Below are 16,388 nucleotides of genomic sequence, written 5' to 3' on the forward strand. Positions count from 1 at the left end.
TGCCCTCCAATATATATACTTGCCCAGTGACTTGTATGAATGCTAACATTTGTTTATTTTAAATAACTTTTTACTGAGGTGCAATATAGCAATGTTACAATATTATACACCACTGATGTTTGCTCAATGTATTTTTTTAATAACAGATAAACATTCCATATCAAATAAATATTAAAGATATTGCTTTTGGTCCAGTGAATATTATATTCAATAGATGACCTTGAAAAATGTACACTTTGTACAGAAATTGTGCTGTAAAATGGTCAACATGTATTTTATTTTCTGTGCTGTGTAATTCCATACTGTCTGTATAGGAACTGCAGTCTCTGTCTCTGAATGGCACGCTGGCTGATATGGGTGATGGGGGAGGTTGGACTAAGTTTCGAGCCTTGGTTGTCATGGTGTCTCATCCAGGCTGTGACGACACAACCAGCGTCTCCTAGCGAGAGGAGAGAGTCAGAGCAGCTTTATTCCCCCCTCCCTTTCATCCCACACAGACAGCATCCTACATGGTGCATCCCCCATCCCTTTCATGTTAGCTGATCACCTCCCTTTTCAACCTACAACATCACCAACTCTTTGCAGTATCTTCTACCTCTCACTCTGCATGCAGGGTGATCCCTTACAAATTGTGCGACACACAGGCATACAGATGCAGCCCTTGTACTTCTGTACGCCTTTTTTCGACTACTACACTGCATATGCTTTGAACTGGGTTTAACTCCACCTTTTGCATCATGCCCTGGGCAGTCCTAGCCACCTTTGACTCCTTATTCTGAGCACTTCCTAGACACTGTGAATAAATAATCATACCTGCAGCATTCATTGCTCCCTTCCATACACTCCCTGATAAGCATCCTTGTGTAACCCAAACAGGCTGTGATCATTTTTTCCAATCAGCACATATGCACATCACTCACCCCCACTCTCTGCATTGAGCATACCCTCATTCAGTTGCCAGTCTACCCCCACATCTCTGCATTTCCCCTGTCTCCAGTCTCTCCACCCTCACGTTGGAGCCTCTCCACCCATTTCCCAGCCTCTCGTTCTGCTCACAGACACCTCGATCCATTACTGAACACAGGGATTAGGCAGACCTGACATGGGAAATGGGCACAGGACAAGGGGCAGTGCCAGGAACAGACTGGGGAACCAAGTGACGCGCATATAACAGGAGCAGAAGAGATAGAGGAGGGGGAAGCAGGAGAGACGGAGAGACAGATAGAGAAACAGAAGAGAGACAGAAACACAGGAAAGCTATCGAAGAGAGAATAACTGGAAGACTAACATTGAAATCTGACTGGGACTGACAAGAGTTAAAATGTTGAAAGGATGTGACAGAACTGATGTTCAAGGGTTGATGAGAACAGGAGAGGTAGACATTGAGTAGGAAGAAGGCATTGAAATCCATGAGTGTGGTGGGACACCATATATATGTAGAGAACACATGTGACATTCTAGTGGGCATCATTTACAAGGCATTTACAAGGAGGGATTCCTCTGGAGAACTCAGAAGAAAAAAAGTCTCCATGTCCTAACTGGTACTTGGACCAACTGTGAGATGGGGGATCCATTCTCACCATCAAGGGGACCTAGTCTAGACCAGTGGTTCACTAAGAGAACATCGTAGGCATGATACCTTACTAACAGAGAAATGGCACTTTTATGGTGGGCACTAATCTGGTGCCATCATGCCCAGCAGATTCTATATGCCAATCCTACTTTCCAGATCACTTCATCGTACAATGTCACTAAGGAGGAAATTCCCACTCAAATACCAACTACCCCTCCACCATCCACCCCTTCATCTACTCTACCTGCCCTTTCACTTCCATTTCCTTCCACCTTTTTGCCATTTTTTTCCACTTCTGTTCCAGTTTATTCACCCTCTCCTCCAGTCTCTTTTCCTTTTCCATCCACCACCTTTCCATCCACCATGACTCAGTCTTCTCCTGTTATATCCTCTTCACCTGACCCAGACCAGCCTGATGAGGACGATCGTAGGGCAGCTCTAAACTTCCTGCATTCAGGTAACCTTCTCTTCTTATCTGAATCCAACTGCTCAAAGAGGTTTGAACTCACTGACCTGAGAGGTTCCCCAACGGACGCAGTTCTTTATCACACAAGAGGTCCAAGGGACTCCTTGCTTCATGCCACTAACTTCCTCAACATGATATTCCAGGCCAGTGACATGCGTGAATCCAGCATAAGGGAGGATATGGAATGGTACCATGCTCTAGTAAGAAGCCTGGCAGGAGGGGACCCACAAATCCGCCGGGCACTACTTTCCATTACAACCCACCCAATGTCCTCCAAACCCCAGCTGCTTCTTCAGGCCACAAAAGAGGGCCAAGAAATTTTATTACGAGACCTGTCCTCACCCCATTACCATAAAAAACACAGAACAGGTTGGGAGTTTTGGGGCTCCTTTCAGGCTAATCCGTCTCTTACCAAGGAAATCTTGCTGAATGACCTCCAGAGCCTGGAAACTCCAAAGTGGAGCAAGGGAGACAGCTATATTGTGAACATCAGCCATGTTCAGTGGTCCAAACCTTTTCTGGAGTGTGAGGGAGGACACTTTGTGCAGGGATGGATGGTGTCTCTCTCCACAGCATTTTTTGGACTGAAGCCTGACTTGAGTCCAGAGTTTAAGTAAGTGAGCAAGTCGTGGATGATGGGACATGTCATGGATGATGGGATTTTTTGGAAGCATAAGCAATGAAAGGGACATGGAATGGAGGTTGAATGCATGTTTGTATCTGCAGTGAGTGAATTTAGGATATATGTGACTGCTGTCTGTGAACGATATTAAGAAATGAACTTATATTCTGCTAATGTATTCACAGATCACTTTACAAATGTGGCTCCTTTTTTGCTCAGTAAATGCCCATTTTTATTTTATCTCACCTGCCCATCTTGTCTCATGGCCTCCCCTTACCCTCCCCCCCTAAGATTAGTCTCACACACACTGATTTCTGTATCACTCGCATCCGCCCTCAAACTGAGCAGCTGTTAAGCTGCAAATCTCCCTACGCCAGCTCTCAGTGAGCAGATGGCATATATATGCCAAGTTCTCTTTGCCCAGGCATATTGCTGCCCTTACCTCTTTCCATAACCTAGATGTAACTCCATGTTTCTTTAACCCCTTAAAAAATAATATTCTTCCATTCACATTTTGTTTTCCTCCATCTATCCATAAATAAATGCTGTCGTCACCATGCACATTTAAATGTGTTCACTATACCCCTAAACCCATTCATTTGTGATTGAGAATCCTATCTTCAGAATCCCTTAATTTGTTGTTACAGTTATCACCACATCTCACTATTACATATCTTGTAAAATCAAGTCAATAATATTCTATTTCCCGTAGTCATTTCAAAATTCGTCATTCCAGTCAGTACCTTGGTGTCCTTCACCCACTCACTAATTACATATCTGTATCCTGGTCTCACCCATTGGTGTCTTGTATATTGCCTTTAGCTATAAATGTCCATCTATACGTCTTGTTCCACTCAGAATCCCTTGTGTATCCAGATTCGAGTCTAACCAAACAGTAACCCTGTACTCTCCCCTCAAACTGCAGAATTTCAAAATACTAACCTCACCCACAAGCACCTTCATCTACCCAGAATATCAGCCTCATTAGCAACTCCTTAATCTGTCCTCAGCAATTTTTACCTAGGTGATAGTGCCTCAGTCGTAGATATCTGCATTGCCTTGACATACCTTACAGAAACTCTGTATCATTTCTTGGGCTGTCAGCATCTCTACATATTTCCCTGAACAATTAACACATCTGTATAACATGAACATTGTCTCACACATCATTATCTCCGCATGCTACTGTTACGCACTTCTGCCTACCACAATTATAAGTAAAAAAAATGTGTTTAATACACACATAGAAAAATATACAAATGAATAGCTTGTCCTAAGGATGATCCCCACTAAGCTAGTCTGTATATTTTAACTCCCTTTTACCATAACAGACACAACCTTGGAGAGACTGGTTCCAGCTATACAGCCCATTAAAGATATTAGAAGCTTCCTTTACATTAGAACTACAGTATCATTGGATGACTGTTTCAGCCTCTTAGATGCCTTGTCGGTCAGGTATGGCTGATGTTCTACCAGGCACAGTGATTAATAGGTTCATGTCTATACGACCATTTTAGACGTCAGAAGATGGACATTATGTGCATATGAATCAAGGGACTCTGAGAACCGGAAAAACAAAAAACCTAACAGCATGACCTGTATGTAGTTATCACTCAGAAAATAAATATTGGACCATTTGTGATATTTTAGAAAACCCCCAACGCACTGTCAAATCAATTAATCCCACTCATAGGAGTAGTCTAGAACCAAAAATACAAGACTGACTCTGTGTTCACAAGGGCTATAGTAAACTAGCGTTTTATAATCCTTGGCGGTTGTGATATATCTGATACTATTCTAGAGACATACAGGGGGGTCTATATCTATATTTACCTTTCTATGCTTAAAGTGTTTAAGGCCAGTGTACTTTGCTTATGACTCCATAAATTTAAAAGGTTCTTGAGCTGCATCCAAACATGGACTTCTTTCTTCACATGTTGCTGACAGCCATCAACATCATGTTGTTTCATTGGTATATAAAGCAGTGGTGGATTGAGGTACATGAGTTTCCCTCAGAAAATCTAGGTGATGAGGTAGATGAGAGGGGTAATATCCTCCCCAGTAATGATGCTGTAGCTTTAAAACGATATATTTTGCCGTTTAAGAAAAATGAGATAAACAAAACATTTGTCTTTTTCTCTACGTATCTTTTAAAACTATTATATTTCAACAAGAAGATGCACAAATCTAAATGGAAAGTCCTTTATTGAATAACATTTTTTTGGAGGTGGTGAGAAATTGCACATTTATATTTACTGAAAGCTTAGGTAACTTAGCATAAATAGGCCTATATCCATTCTACTATTAGCCTCTCCAGTATAGTATGTAATTTTGCCTATAGAAAGTTACATGATTTAACATTTTAAAGGTGCTGGGTTTGTTATAACAGGTGCCATGCCCTAATTTTCTTTGATTCCAATACCTATATATAGCTTTATAAACAGATCAATGTTCGTACATTAGCTGTTTATCTTTCTCTAAACCACAAGTATGGGAAATTCTAACTGTACATCCTTGCCTAAGTTCACTCCTTTACTACATATACTGTATACTTTATTGATGTATAATGATCAATTATGAAACTCAAACCAGATACCAGCATATGCATATTGCCCTGATTTCAAATAATTGCATACAGAGTCGGTACTGCCCCAGCAGGAGGGTAAAAAAATCCAAGGTCTCTAAGGGCTCATTTACAAAATTATCACAATTTTTTAATAGCCAGCCACTAGTTCCTAAAATTGCATGTGGCTACTTTAGCAAGTAGTGACTGTTTACCATCTGCCAAATTTCAGAAATTGCGATATGGATTTTCCGGTTGCTGATACTAAAAGTCAGTTATTAAGCTCATATCTTCTTCTTAGTGACTGGTTTTGCACCCTATCATTAATCTGCCCTCTCCCCTTTTACCCTATATTTCTATGTTTATAAAACCATCATTAGTTGTTTCAAAAATATTCTCACCTATTAGTATCTCCATATTCTTAAAAAAAGAAAAAATTATTTATATTCCTTATTTTTGGAGCGCCGTGGTAAATTCACGTTCAAGATATTACATAAGATAGGTGACATGAAATATATCAACAGAGATTTGCATAAATGGTCAATATGTGCTGCGCTTTTTTTTTCGTGAAGAAAAGAAACATAAAAAACAGGCTTGGTAAACATGTCTGGTCAGAGGTAAGTATACAAGCTAACAAACTATTTAAACATTCCAGACTAGCAAATGCTAAATTTAGTTATGCCACTTACTCATTAATAATATCTAGCATTGTCGAGAACCGCTGGCTATCAATACAATACCAAAAATTAATGTGCAAATAAAACTTTTGAGGATGCAATCGTGAGTTTGTAAAGGATCATCTCAGCTTGATCAGCCTATGCCACTAAGAGTCCATTGTAGGTAAGTCAGTTCGGAGCCGGGCTCTGCTTCTGCTTTCCCCACCCTCACCTCTCGATGCAGAGATAGGCCCGCCTGTGGTGTGATCTCCAGGAATAGCCCCGTATGCCAGAATCACTTGCTCTCATCTGCTCAGTCCTTGTTGGGAGACAATGCCTGTCTAGGATTCCCCACTGTCTCAGCAGGAGGGTCAAATGCTTGCAGAAGCCTTAGAGTGTGTGGACGGCAGTGATGAAGGTGGATCTCCACATGGTTACCACACCCAGACGAAGGACGGCGTGCTGGTGTGGCGGCTGTAGCAGGCAGCTGTGTAGGCGAGGTAGGTACAGGTGCTCAGCGGGCAATTTGATTCCAGAAGTTCTGGCATAGCTGATCAAATCTCGCTTCAAAGCTTTCCTTCCAAGTCTGGCTTCCCAAATGCACCGGGCTTAGGGTATGCTGTGGTGCGGCGGTCATCTTAGGTTCGCCCTGTGGTTTCGGGTGAGACAGGACTCTGAGACTTGCTGCTATGAGGAAGTAGCTTGCCCCAGGGGGTCCAGAGGGGGGTGACGGGGCTGAGTAGAAGTCGCTATGAGCCAGCCAGGAGAGCGGCCACCTCTCCCAGCAAACAAGCCATCAGACTCTGTATGCCGCAAGTCCAGATTATGGGGTTCCATTCTAGGTTGGTGCACACTAGTGCCAGCAAATGAATCCCTGGTTGTTAATTGGTCTGCAATGCGTCTCTTTCAGCTTTCAGGGTAAGTTCTGTACTTGGAAACAGTTTAATGGTTCAAGCTTGCCGAAGCTGTTAGCAAACAGATCCGGCCATCTTAAGAGTCAGGCCCCGCCCCGTATATCCATATTCTTATTTAGAAGTCTAAATAAGCTATTCTGTTACAAAATCCCTTTCTCCTTCAATCAAAATATATACTCCAAGAAAAGTGCACTTAAAAGATCTTTCTGAATCAGGATTACTGGTTTACTGGTTTATTTTTCAGTGATAAACTCGTAAATCTCATAAAATGTATCAACGTTTCAGTCAATCTCACTTTTTTCAAGACTGTCTTGAAAAAAGTCTGGGATCAGACTAAAATGTAGACTTGATTTTTATGTGTATATTTATGTATCAATTTTACATACTTATGTAATTTTATTCATTATAAGTTGATGGACCTGACTGATAACCTTGGAAGAAAGTCCAGAGAATTTAATTTGCAAGCCCTATATTTGACCCTGTAACTATACAAAACCCCATAAAACTTGTACTGTTGTACTCGGGAGACAACGCTGATCACAAACATAAGTGTTTTAGAGCAGTAAAAAGTATAATGGCGATGATATCATCGGTGAAAAGGCAGGTCTTTTGTGAAAAATTTAAAAAACTAATATGAACACTAACTTTGGCCAGGGTTTGAGACTACTAAAAAAGACTGGATACTAGACATATGCAATTTGTTTAGTTCCGAATGTAAATTCGGACGAATTTTGTGCAATTTGGACATTCGGATGCTTACGAATGTCCGAAGTTCGGTATTTCAGAAGTGCCGAACTGAATTGCAGAAGTGCCGAAGTGCTTCGGATTTCTGAGAAGTGTCAAAACAAGAGAGAGGGAGGGAAAATTATGTGAATGATGACAGGAATCTTGACCAATAAGCTAATTCCTGGCACTGGGAGCCCTATAGATATGTAAGTGGTTGTGGTGGCAGTCCGGGCACTGGGAGCCCTATAGATGTGTAAGTTGTTGTAGTGGCAGTCCTGGCACTGGGACTGCCACCACAACCACTTACACATCTATAGGCTCCCATTGCTTGGACTGCCATCACAACCACTTACACATCTATAGGGCTCCCACCTCCCAGCGCCAGGACTGCCACCACAACCACTTGCACATTTATAGGGCTCCCAGTGCTTGGAATGCCACAACAACCACTTACACATCTATAGGGCTCCTGCCTCCCAGTGCAAGGACTGCCACCACAACCACTTACACAACTATAGGGCTCCCAGTGCTCAGACTGCAACCACAACCACTTACACATCTGTAGGGCTCCCAGTGCCAGGACTGCCACCACAACCACTGACACATCTATAGGGCTCCACATCCTGGACTGCCACCACAACCACTTACTAGACATGTGCAATTCGTTTCATGCAATTCGTACATTTGGATGCTTATTAAGTGCCAAAGTTCCGAATTACCGAAGTTCTGAACTGCAGAAGTTCGGAATTGCCAAAGTTCGGTAGTTCGGAAGTGCCGAACGGAATGCCATTGGTCCAAATTGCCAAAGCAGACAAATTGTTTTACTTACCCAAATTTCCAAACCACATTTTTTGCTGGTGCACATCCCTACTGGATACCCCAGTTTGAATACCCTGTGTTGTCTACATAGAAACATAGAATGATGGCAGATAAGTACCATTCGGCCCATGTAGTCTGCCCAATTTTCTAAATACTTTCATTAGTTCCTGACCTTATCTTAAGTCTAGGATAGCCTCATGCCTATCCCACGCATGCTTAAACTCCTTCACTGTCTTAACCTCTACCACTTCAGCTGGAAGGCTACTCCATGCATCCACATGCATCTACTTTTGCAAATGGTATGGTTTAATGTGGTAATTTTCATTCCTGGGCTGCCAAACGGTCTCTAATGCAACATAGGCCTAACAAACCAATCTGCCAAATTTCAATGTGTAAAAACTGAAATGGACAAACTTTTTATTTAATCCTGTAACTTTTAAAAACACCATGTAACCTGTACATGAGGGGCATCGTTGTGCCCGTGGGAAATCACAGCATATACATTTTTTTTTGCAGTAAAAGTCAGACATCTCAAAATCAAAAAACTGATTTCAGGGAGGTGGCTTTACCAGGTACTGTGCCCCTCCACGCCGCCACACACACACACACACATACACACAGCCACCAAACATGTATGAATAAGGACATGACACTTTATTATGACAGAACACAACTATTTAACAACATATTGCTACTATTCACACACACCTTGTCACACAGATATACAAACTGACACACAGATACACACACTGGCACATCCACACACAGATAAAATCACTGGCACATACAAACACAGATAAACGTACTGGCACATACACACACACACACTCAGATACACACACTGGCATATACACACACTGGCACATACACACACTGGCATAAAAACACACGCACTCTGATACACAAACTGGCACATACACACACACTCAGATCAACAAACTGGCAAAAACACACACACGCATAAAAACACACGCACTCATATACACACACTGTCACATACACACACACACACCCAGATTCACACACAGCCACTCAGAAAAACACACCAACATACAATCTGAAATACACACTCAGATACACACTGACACACAGATACACACAGTGGCACATACACACAGATATACATTGACACACAGATATACAAACTGAAACACACACACAGATACACACACTGGCAGTCAGGATTCTGTTTGTCTGACCCAATCTGTATCATTTGTTTGGAAGCGTTTAGTAAAATCCGTATGCAAGCCAACATAAAGCACAGGAATTATTTATCAAAGACCACATAGCGACCAAAAATAAACCAAATGCTTCTGACAGAATGCACATTCGCAAATTTTTATTCACTTGCTTTTTGCAAGTGAATTAATCACTTTTTCTGCTGGCAGCAAAGAGTGTAAAACGTTTACCAGCGTGAGAGTTAATGATGTGGCACCAAGCCAGCGTTTGCTAGCCAGTTGCCACATAAAAAAGTTAAAAATAAATAAATAGTAAATTAAATAAAAAGCACATGAGGGTCACTTATATTACTATAAAGGAGCTTGTAAACCTCCATATACCCCCACCTTACATGCAGCAGGTAGTGGCATGTCTCCTGGACATTTAAAACTATTGACTGCTAGTCGTCATTAGAAAAAGCCCCATCCCAATAACTGTGGGGAGAAATAGGGCATGTTAAATAATTGTGGGGGTGGGGCCAAGCTTTCCCTGTGGACATCGAGTGGGGGCCAACTGACAAAAAAATGGAGGACATTGGGTGGTGGCTACTCTGTTATTAATAGAAGAGGATCTAGTGTCCTCCCCCGGCTCCCACCCATTAGCGGTAGGTGGGGGCCCTAATATGAACAGTAAAGGAGAGAGGATCTGATGTCTCGCCCTGGCCACCATCCATTGGTGACATGCTGGGGCCCTGCATTTAATAATCAGGGGGGAGTCATGAATGGCCCTACTTAATAATGCAAAAATGACATGTCCCCACCGATTGGCTAGATATTCTCAATCCCCTAACAACCCTGTCTAAAATAAATCAAAGTCCCTACATACCCCTCTTGGGTGCAGGAGGGGCATGTCTTTATTTTGGGGAAGGACAATGGCATGTCCACCAACCCTATTGTAAAATTAAGTAGGGCCCCCATCCATCGCCCAAGGATGGGTACCAGGGCGAGACACTAGGTCCTCCCCACTTTACTATTTATATTAGGGTTCCCACCCCCTGCTAATTGGTGTGGGCCAGAGGGGATACCAAGTCCTACCCCTTTATTATTAGAATAGCCCCACGGGGCGGGGCCGGGCGGCCATGCCAGCAGGCTGCAAGTCACTGCAGCTCCTGGGGAACTCGACAAATATTGGGTAAAAACCCATCATAATCGGCATAGGACCCCCTGGAGGGGCAAGATACCTGGCCCTGGAGTGGCCCGGTGCAGCTGGAACACCTGATATCGGGTGGACCGGGTCCTGGAGAGCTGCTCCGAGGTGGGGGAGACTGAGGCCTACCCGGGAGGAAAGTGGGGCGGACGGCCGCTGCCTCGCTTCCCGCCCCGGCAACTACTGAGACCCACGACTTAACCAGGGTCCCCGGCCCCGCTTACCCCCCCTCTGGGCCGGCGGGGGTTATCCCGGCCCCCACCAGGCGGGCAACATCTTGGCAGTGCTCCCAGGCGACTCACCGCCAACAGCCACCATGCGGCCCTTACAACATGGCCGACTGCAATGAAGAAGGTGCGCTGTGGGGGAACTTACATAACACAAGGCCTGAGCTGTAACCTCCCAAAGCACTTCAAGGTAACCACGATGGGGCAGCGACGGAGACCTGCGGTTCTGCTGGCTACTCAGACCGTGAGCAGACTCAATCACCAGCGGCGGACCCAGCACGGACGTACACTGAGCATACCTCACCGGAGCTCCTCACAATCCAATCTGCGAACCAACATCTTAACAGTGCCGGGAAGGTCACCCCCAAACGAATACCCCACTACAGAGCTGCCCACAACTGGTTCCTGCGCCCGCAAAGCGGCATGCCCGCACTCACAACCGCTGACATGTTGATCTGCAGTGGGCTCCAGAAACGTAAGGCACTTAGTGGTGCCCTACGAGGACTCTATGTGCTGAAGAAGAGGACACTGACCGACAACATTCCTGCTGCCACAGCGATGGGTACCCCAGCTCCTTATGGCAGACGGCAATTGCAGCCGGAGTTGCTGGACATGTTGCTGACAGCCGTCCTAACAGGAACCCAGGCTGTGGGTACCATTAAACGGACATGCCTACTACTCGTACTATAACTGAGACTACAGTATATAAAGGTTTTAACGCCCTGATTAGTGCAGATCATAACCTAATATGCCATAACCTGCCTGGTGGCATAACCTTAACTTGAGTAAGCGTCTGTAGACAAGCTGTTATGTTTTTATGAGTATATGCCTAAACGTTGTGTACCGTATTCAATTGTTTAATTAACCTTATTATATATATATATCCTGCCTGCATTACTCATCTAGCTATATAACTAAAATGTTGAACATCATCTTATTAGAAAGCGATCTTAACATAAAAATGTGCAAGTACAAACGTAAAAAATAATGCACTGCTTAACTGCCATAATTGTAAAACCACTGTGATATGTTTATGCTTACGAACGCTATTGGGGCAGAGTAAGCGGTTATGTCTATGCATGCACTCAAAAATAAAGAATAAAAAAAAAAAAAAAAAAGAATAGCCCCATCCAATGTCCACAGGTTGGGGCATGAGGGGGGGGGGGGGGGGGGGGGGCCTAAGCCTGTCCCTTCCCTCCTGACTTACCGGTATTTGTATCCTTTAGACCCAGCCAATGCCCATAGGGGCCTTTTCCAGTGATGGGCATCAATTGCTGTCAATTCATGACTTTTAAATGTTTAGGAGACATGTTTAAATGTTTACAACTTCCATTATAGTGATCTAGGTATAGTGATCTAGGGGTCTGATTAAGGCCCATAAGCTTTCACTTTATGGATTAAAAATTTTTGTTTACTTTTTTTTTTAAATGTATTTATTTGTATTTTTTTTAACCCTTGCATTATTGTTTTTTTTTAAACTGTTTATTCTCTGGCTGCTACTGCTGTCAAAGGGCAAACAGTTAGGATTTATTTTTAACCCCTTCCCGACAAAAACGGTGCTTAACCCCTTAAGGACACATGACATGTGTGACATGTCATGATTCCCTTTTATTCCAGAAGTTTGGTCCTTAAGGGGTTAAGGACCTCGGACGTACCTAGTAATACTAATTACTTACCCGATCGCCACTGTTCCTCCACCGGCGATCTGCATTTCTCTCGTTCTGGGGGGACTGTCTGACAGCCCAGACAGTCCCTCTGCGGCAAATTACTCCCCCCCCCCGCCCCTTGAAAAAGACCGAAAGTCGAAACGTTGATCAGGGAGTGTGATATCTTGATAAAGACCCTGAAGGGTCGAAACGTTGATGTTTGATTTGTGATTTAATTATTAATACACCTTTGCAAAATCCAAGCGAGTGCTCCTGTTTCTTACCTTTATATCTACTGGCCTGGAGGCACCCTGGTAATATATATTTTTCAGATCATATACTTTTTTTGGGTCGAGTTCCAGAGTCTGGTCTGTTATATATATATATATATATATATATATATATACACACACAAACACAATACAGCACTGTTCACACTGCACCACTACACACAGCCAAGGAGACCTCTAGTGGCTGTCTAGGCCCCTATGTTAATCCGGCCCTGAGTGTCCCTTTAAACTTGTATACAGTGTAACATTCTTCATTCTTCCACTGGGTATATTAGTACTTCGGCAATTCTGTGCTTCGGCAACTTCGGCACTTCGACACTTCTGAAATTCTGCAATTTCTGAACCTCGTCAATTCGGAAATTCAGCTATTCGGACATTCAGAAGTATCCGAATATCCGAATTGTCCGAAATTCGTCCGAATTGACATTCGGAACAAAACGAATTGCACATGTCTACTGATTGGTTGGATTTCAAGCTAACCAATCAGAGTGCTGTGACAGGTAAATGTAGAGACTTACCTGTCAGTCCCTTCATTTACCTGTCAGAGCACTCTGATTGGATGGCTTAAACCAACCAACCAGAGTTCTCTGAGACTAATTGCAGGGCTGGGCAAGGCTTTATAAGCCTTCCCCTGCCCTGCAGAGCTCAGTCTGCACAGAGCCCTCCATGGGTGAAGAAGGATTATTTTTTTTGCGCTCATGTTTTTTTTTTTTTTCTTCTAATTGTGACGGTCATTCTGGATTTTTATGTGGCTTTTTTTGTGGCTGAAAAAAGAAGATTTTAGAAGAAAGAAGACATCAAATGGTAAGTTTTATTAATTTTATTTTACAGGTACTTAGTTAATCGTCCCCCCTCATTATTTTTAGGGTGAGGGGTGTAGGTAGGGGTTATTTTGTTTGGGAGAAGGGTGACTAGGGGTTTGGGGACCTCTTGTCACCTGGGGGGTTAAATTATTATTTAGGGCCCGCACCCGCCGCTCAGCGGGGGGGGGGGGCACAGGGAGGACATTAGGTCCCCCCAATCTAATTTAGTGCCCTAACCCACCGCTCAGGGGTGGGGGCCAGGGGGGAGGACATTAGGTCCCCCCCCTTATTGGTAGTTAGGGCCCCCATCCACCGCTCAGGGGTGGGGGCCAAGGGGGAGAACATTAGGTCCCCCCCTTATTCTAATTTAGGGCCCCCACCCACCGCTTAGGGGTGGGGGCCAGGGGGGAGGACATGAGTTACACCCCCTTTTTGGTTTTTAGGGCCCCCACCCACCGCTCAGGGGTTGGGGCCAGGAGGGTGGAAATTAGGTCCCCTCCTTATTCTAATTTAGGGCCCCCACACGCCGCTCAGGGGTGGGGGCCAGGGGGGAGGACAATAGGTCCCCACCCCTTATTGTTATTTATTGGTATTCTTTAGGGCCCCCACCCGCCGCTTGGGGGTGGGGGCCGGGGGAAGGACAATAGGTCACCCCCCCTTTTTTACTTTAGGGCCCCACCCGCCGCTCAGGGGTGGGGGCCGGGGGGAGGACAATAGGTCCCCCCCATTTTTCTTATTTAAGGCCCCATCTGCTCAGGGGTGGGGGCCAAGGGGGAGGACATTAGGTCCCCCCCTTATTCTAATTTAGGGCCCACACCTACCGCTCAGGGGTGGGGGCCTGGGGGAGGACAATAGGTCCCCCCTTATTGTTTTTTATTGGTATTCTTCAGGGCCTCCACCCGCCGATTGCGGGTGGGGGCCGGGGCAGGACAATAGGTCGTCCCCCCTTTTTTTACTTAAGGGCCCCCACCTGCCGCTCTGGGGTGGGGGCCGTGGGGAAGGATAATAGGTCCCCCCACCTTTTTTTACTTTAAGGTAAATTTCGGAATGCCAAACCGAACCGGAAATTTTCCCCATACACATGCCTAAAAAATATATTTACTGGGCAGCACAGCTTACTCTCTTGCTCCCTCTAGGCTCACTGCACATCTGACAGACAGCATGAGCTGGGTAATGCTGTCAAGGTACACACTACTGCTTCAGTGTTATGAAGTGTGCATGGAGCTACTTTCATAATGAGAGCTGGTCAATAATGGATCCCACAGCTGTAGGGCCCTCAAAGCACAGACAGTTACTACACTAAAAATTAAATCACAACATCAAATAAAATCCTGTAACTTGTCTCAAACTCTTTTCATGTTCTCTGTTCTTTTAAATTTATATTTAAAGACTTACCAAATGTCATCACATTTCAATTTAGTCCAGGCACATCCAGGGTAAACATTGCGAATGAGCAGGAGAAATAGAAGCCTTGTTTCATTTCTCCTCAGCTCCATATGCTTTCTCTATGCTGACTGCCAGGTGCAAAAGACAACGCCTATAACAATGACTGACAGAGAGCTAAGATGGAAGCATCCAGATTCAAGATAAAAACGAGTGGATTTCTACTTTTACACCTCACCAATACATATATGCTAAATATAAGGTTTAAGGAAGCATAATAAAAAAAATATCCTGGGATGTGACGGTTTCCCTTTACAATAGGTTAACACAGTAAAGGAGTTTAAGCATGCGTGGGATAAGCATAAGGCTATCCTAACTATAAGATAAGGCCAGGGACTAATGGAAGTATTTAGAAAATTGGGCAGACTAGATGGGCCGAATGGTTCTTATCTGCCGTCACATTCTATGTTTCTATGTTTCAATATGTGAACGGCGGAACAAAGTAGCAAAAGGGGCACTGTGGATTCGCCCGAAAGTTTTCAAATTTTACCCCAATGTAATGCGTCATCGAATCTAACTTTATTTTCCTCAAAAGTTGTGCATTAGATTTAAGTAAATACAGTATATTGTGCTGCCCCAACTCTTTAAACATATTCCCCAGAATACCGCCCTTAAACTGACATTGTGGCTGGTGCTAGGAACATGTTTCACACAGAATGCCTGAAAGCCTAAGGACATCTCTGTCACCAAACCTAAGGTATAGGGCCAGAGGCACCCAGTGGTGTCTGATGGTGGTATTTAATTACTGCCTACAAAGTCACAAAGAATTAAGAAGGCAATAATACATGTTTAGAACTCTAAGATGCAAGATTCACCATGACATGATCATAAATATATTGCTGCTGATCATAAATATATTGCTGCCAAGCACCATCACGCAGTGTACTGGCAAAGAAGCAGGCAACATTAAATATGTTTATTCCTAACACAATAGTGCCCTAGTCACAGTTTAGATGACAGCCCCCTACGAGGGATAAATTGAACTCATTGAGGGTTAATTTACCTTGTATCCCACACCCCGCTGCTCTGCCTGTGGTTGGTCCAGCAAAGCATTGGGAGGCTAGTGTGCATGCACATCAAAAGCGAAATGAGACAATCTGAGACCATCTGATACAAAAAATTGAATTTTACTTTGCTATTCCTCTAGTAGCCATGTTTTCAGATGCAGGTTTAACAAGGGGGGACAGGGGGACATGGCACCCAAACCATGTTACTGAGGTGCCTACAGAGTCGCTTTTACTGGAATGGAGAGAGTATGAGTGGAGCAGTAAATACC

The 16,388-nt window shown here is 44.0% G+C and overlaps 1 protein-coding gene across 1 annotated transcript in view; it reads left to right on the forward strand.

The window, feature by feature from the left end:
• Nucleotides 1–928: 928 nt before the first annotated feature.
• The window catches only part of GPR179 (G protein-coupled receptor 179), a 28,290-nt gene continuing 12,830 nt past the window's right edge, over nt 929–16,388 (forward strand). The window contains exon 1 of the mRNA XM_063458833.1: nt 929–2,652. Within this exon, the coding sequence (XP_063314903.1) occupies nt 1,655–2,652 (998 nt within the window). The 5' untranslated portion in view covers nt 929–1,654. The remainder of the gene's footprint in view (nt 2,653–16,388) is intronic.

This window comes from Pelobates fuscus, chromosome 6, assembly GCF_036172605.1.
Source record: "Pelobates fuscus isolate aPelFus1 chromosome 6, aPelFus1.pri, whole genome shotgun sequence".
NCBI lineage: Eukaryota > Metazoa > Chordata > Amphibia > Anura > Pelobatidae > Pelobates > Pelobates fuscus.